The sequence below is a fragment of the Psammomys obesus genome, unplaced genomic scaffold (genome assembly GCF_907164565.1).
Source record: "Psammomys obesus unplaced genomic scaffold, mPsaObe1.curated_primary_1811, whole genome shotgun sequence".
NCBI lineage: Eukaryota > Metazoa > Chordata > Mammalia > Rodentia > Muridae > Psammomys > Psammomys obesus.
The window spans coordinates 17,452,428-17,457,768 of record NW_026596149.1 but is presented as its reverse complement, the minus strand read 5'-3'; the positions used below and the strand labels follow the sequence as shown (position 1 = coordinate 17,457,768).

The 5,341-nt window shown below is 45.8% G+C and overlaps 1 protein-coding gene across 1 annotated transcript; it reads right to left on the bottom strand.

Moving 5' to 3' along the window:
- Positions 1–4,388: 4,388 nt before the first annotated feature.
- On the bottom strand, positions 4,389–4,835 carry LOC129666689 (calmodulin-4-like). Its single transcript, XM_055593932.1, has one exon. It carries the CDS (start codon positions 4,833–4,835, stop codon positions 4,389–4,391), a length of 447 nt encoding a protein of 148 aa, XP_055449907.1.
- Positions 4,836–5,341: the final 506 nt, after the last annotated feature.

Below are 5,341 nucleotides of genomic sequence, written 5' to 3'. Positions count from 1 at the left end.
TGATAGAGCCAGAGTGACCCCAAACTCCAGGGATTTATGTGCAACCCAATTCCACTCTCTTGTTTAGATCTTAAATGTCTTCCCCAGATATCCATGCACTAAAGGCACAATTGGGAGGTGGTTGCCTCTTTAAAAGGTGGGGCTTAGTGGAGGAAGTTAGGCCATCCATGGGGAATGTGCCCCTAGAGGGACATCTGAACCCTCACCTCCTCTTCTAGTTTGTTATTTGCTCTCAGGCTATAGGAAGGTAAGTAGCTTTGCCATGATGTAATTTACCACTCCAGGCCCACAGACATGTGGCCCAGAGAGCATGGACTGAAAACTCTGACTCTATAACCCAAAATAAACTGTTCCTCTTCTAATTTGATCTCCTCTCTCAAACTGATTGTCACAGATCTCTTGTTACAGTGAAAAGCTGACTAACACCTTAACACCCAAGGTAGTAATTATGCAATTGAAAGGCTTGTCACAAATGCCCACTGCTAGTACTTAGCACCTACCTACAAAAGGCAGAGATGGCACTAGGCCACTTGCATGTCACTCCAGGATTGTGACGGGACACTCGCTGTTGCTCATCTGAAGACCCGGACTAATCCAGCTCCATGGTCAGGCTGCCTAAGAGTGGAGTCTGAATGCCATAACATACCTTAATAAGTGATTCTCCCACATACATACCTTCCCACAATCTACTCTCCTCAGAACCCCAGACTTTGTTTCCTTTGTCTTATCCAATATACAGCCCTCTGTTAAGATAGTATTTAAGCTCTCAAGCCTAAACATTTCTTTGGGTTTTTACTTCTTTTTAGGTGACTCTTTTGTATAGATGCAAAGTAAATTGCCTTTCCAGTTAATCTATCTTCTGACAATTTATAAATGCCAGCCACTGAAGCTGAGAAGGGGAAGGTTTCCTCCTACGTAACACAGACTGCATGATAAAATGTAGAAAAGCTGGGAGCCAAGCCCAGTAGGTAGAGCGTTTAGCTTGTGTGCACAGACCTTAGGGTTTGACCCCAGCACTGTATAAATGATGGGTGGCGATGTGGGTGTACAATTCCAGCATGGGGTAGGTTCTGGAGCCAACATATTTTCTTGTGAGACCAAATAATTTCAGTTCCAATGTGTTTTCGTGTTAAAATGTTTGGGCTTTGGGTCACTGTTGTAACGAAAAAACTAGCTTTAGCCTGGGCGAGCACAGGCTAGCGCCTGCTGCTGGCAAAATGCTGTACCAAATGCCTCGACTTTTGCTCTTCGGCTCTTCCTGAGTCTGTCCAGCTCTTTAGTTATACAGTTTGCAAAGACTGGATGCCTAGTTAATTAATTCCAAGCCATTTTATCCCCAACAGTCATCCAACAGGTTGTAGATTCAGAGTTGAAAAATTAACTTAGCTTTCCCAGTATGAGGGTCAGGGAGAGCATGGATAGTTAACAAAAACTACCATCTAGTTCTCTCCAGGTACAGCTTAGGCTGCAGAGTGATTTTCTTCTAAGTGCCTCCCTACAATTTCTCATCTTCTATGATCTTCAGGCATTATTTTTAGTCTAAAATGGACTAGAGAATACAATAATTGACATCCATATAGCCTACACTCAGACCAGGAAGCAAAACATTAAGGAAAATCTTGTGTTTCCCCCACTCCTTCTCTTAAGACTCTCCTTCATACTAGAAGAAAAAGCAGTGCTCAATTTTGTCTTTATTAGTCCCATGTACTAGACAAAAAAACAAAACAAAACAAAAAAAACTTCACATTTGAGGAATAAAGCAGATTTTTTTAAAAATCAATTTTTGTCCTTATTAGGTTCAAGTAGTTGTTATCAGATATTTAGCCTTCATGGATCAATAACATTTCAAAATAGATTTGAGGACACAAGAAACCCAATCCAAACCCCAAAACACCCTCTAGCATCATGACAACTTCCTGACAGAAGAGACATTCAACACTGAAAACACAGGAACAGCAGATTCTCAGAGTTTTGAACAAAAACTGAATGAATGCAAAGCTTTTCTCTAGCTTCTCTTCTGTTTTCATTTATTTTGAAACAGTCTCATACAGCCCAAGCTGGCCTGAAACTTACTCTGTAGCCAGGGATGATTCTGAATTTCTAATCCTCCTGTATCTGCCTCCCAAGTGTTGGGCTTGCAGCCCTATGCCACCACACAGGATTTTATCCAGTGCTGGGAATCAAAACCAGGGCCTCCTCCATGCTACACAGTGCTTTCCTGACAAGTACATCTGCAGCCCATTTTGTCTATTAATACTTAATTTTATCTTGCCACAAAAACCTTGCAATATTTCCTCTTTGACCAGAGAGTAATCCCTACTTTAGACAGTCAGCCTGTGGTTGTCTCTGACCCATTTCCCTGCCTCAACCTTCCACCAGAGCTTCTCATGCCCTTCTGCCCATAGTACTTCCCTCCCATGCTCCGAAGCACAGTGGGAGAGGCTGGAGTCTGCTTCTGACCTCTCCAGCCCACTCCACCCACCCAGCACCACCTCATGCCAGCTGCAGGCCTTTCCCTCTCCTGTAAACCAGGCCTCCACCCAGCTGGCTAGAAGGTATTCAAAGAGGCCAGATATCTACTGACAGAGTGGGGCAGGACAAGGTAGCAATGTGTAAAGAGCAATGAGACTGGAGTAAACCCAGAGTAATCCCACCAGAGGGAAATCGAAGAAACCTCATAGATATGGCAGACTTCCCTTCCTGAACTTGACCGGTCCCTCACCCCACTAGCTCTGTGCTCAAACTGGAATAAAGCAGGCTCTGCCACTCACAACCACAGGTGTCACGCAGGTGTGCCAGGATGAGGGGGTGGAAGGAATGGCTGGCTGCAGCATTTTGCAATAGCACTTCAGAGAAGCTGGCTCTGTCTCTCTCCCCACCCTGGATGAGAGCCACTGACTTAGCACAGATGAGACAAGATAAGAGCAATATCATGGATGATTTGAGCTTAAATTTCGCTCATAAAGAGAAAGAGAAAGAGAGAGAGAGAGACAGAGAGAGAGAGAGAAATCCCATTTCATGGAGGAGAAAGCCGAAACCTTGGCTTATTGAATAGCAAGCAAGACTGTTTGTATAGTGTTCAAAACCAGGCAACAGCATCCCCACCCAAGTTCAAATAGTGACCTTGCTTGTCTCAGATGCAGATGGGAGAGACCATTCAGCCATCAGTGTTCTTCCCCATCTTCTATCTGGAATGAACCTCTGAAGCTGAAACCTTGAAAGAAACATCAGAGCCTCACCAGGCCAAGAGGGAGCCACAGTCAGAAGTCTGAGCCAGTAGAATTCTATCCTGTGGGGACATGAATGTCCTGCTATCAGTTTTGGAAACCCCTTTTTGGTATCTCTACCTTCTGCTTATAACAGCCATTGCCTCCTCTTCCAGTGCCACTTCCCACCTTTGTCCATCATATATGTGCCCTGATCACTTCTCATCAGGCTACATATCTGTCATTTTTTTTAATATAACATGGATACAGATTTTAAAAAATCTGTAGAATGATATATTTCAGATACAGAATATATGCACAAAATATATACACAGAAACACATACATACATACATATACACACAGGGACACATGCATGCAGCTACATGCACACTATACACACATATAGGCACACACCTATAAACCCATGTGAACATACAGAGACAATACAAACACATACATACAAAACACACATAGACAGGCTTATGCCGAAAGACATAGACATGCCCAGGGGCACAAATACAGAAAAAAATTTCACCTCCTTTTTATTTGAGGTTAATGCACAACAGGCTCTGTGAGAGTACATCTGGTTCTGCTCACCCCAGGCCAGGTACCGGTACCCAGTGTCTCAGGCAGTTCTTAAAGCTGCTTCCTCCATCTGCCCTCCCCTCACCATATACCACTACTCACCTTTCCTCCTCCTTGGAAACTAGAGAGAGCAAGAGGTATACCAAAGGGCCTCTCAGATCAGCTCTTTCAGCAGTTCTATGAAAGGCATTGCAGCTCCAAAGAATGTGTTTTTGGAAACCCTCGAGATTCCCTTCTTTAATTAAACACCAAGCACACAGAATTTGCATTCCTTTTATTTAAACCATTACAAGAGCCCTGGGAGGTAGAAAGTACCCATTCCACAGCAAGAGGGAGAGGAAAGGCCAACCCCAGGAGATCATCCTTTGCCCAGAGTCTCAGCAGGCAGAAAGGGAACTAGTGGGCAGCCCCAGATGGCACAGCATCTAGAACTAGTAAAGTCCTCCTCATTTATGAGGTAGTTTCCCATACACCAACACAGACTTCTCCTTTATAACCCCACCACAAAAGCAGAACCCGACAAGAAGGCACAGGGGTTTGTCCCAGCCAGAGTCAGGCAGATAAGAGACTGGGTGGAGCTTGCACGTTGGCGGTCTCACTTCTCAGTGAGGATGCGCACAAACTCCTCATAGTTCACCTTCCCATCCTCGTTTACATCGGCCTCACGAATCATGGCATTCAGCTCCTCATCTGAAAGCTTCTCTCCCAGCTGGGCCATGGCTTGCTTGAGCTCGTCCAAGGTGATGTGGCCGTCACCATTCTGGTCAAAGACACTGAACACAGCCCGCATCTCCTGCTCTGTGCTCCCGTCCTTAAACTTCTTCATTGCCGCCAGGAATTCTTCAAAGTTGATGGCACCGTCACCATCTGAGTCCAGCTTGGAGATGAGCATCTTCAGTTCTTCCTCTGTGAGGTGCTTGCCCATCTTTTTCATCACATCACCCAGCTCCTCCTTGCTGATTTTGCCATCTTTGTTCTTGTCAACGCTATCAAAGGCTGCATGGAACTCCTGCACCTGCTCCTCAGAAAACCCGTGAGACATGGCTGTCCTTTCTCTGTACCACACAGAGCTTCTGAGCTTGCTGTCAATCGGATGTCAATCTACTGCTTCTGGTCCAGAGCTCAAGGCTGCTGCCGGGATCTGAGGCTGTGTCTGTTGGAGGGCTGAGCTATAGGTAGCCTTGCCCTGGCATGGGAACCCCCTCCTTTTCTGCAGTTGGAGCAAAGGGAGGAGGCTCCCCACCCTCTACCTGCCCTCAGGCAAGATGCTCCTCCCAGGGAAGGACAGATGCAGACGAGAAATGAAGTAATGTCAATGGGTGAGAAGCCCTGTGGGTAAATCGATAGGAAGTAGCATGGAGGGCACGGGACAAAGCCTACCAGCCTCTCCTGGTCCTGATGACCAGACCACCCCACTGCATGGACACCTGCCTAGGGCACATTTTCCCCGTGGCTGCTTTTCATAGAGGCTTTGAGCAAGCTGGTGATTTCCCAGCTTCCCCAACTTCACAGAAATTCACTGAGGAGAGACAGAGGTGTTGAAGCTAC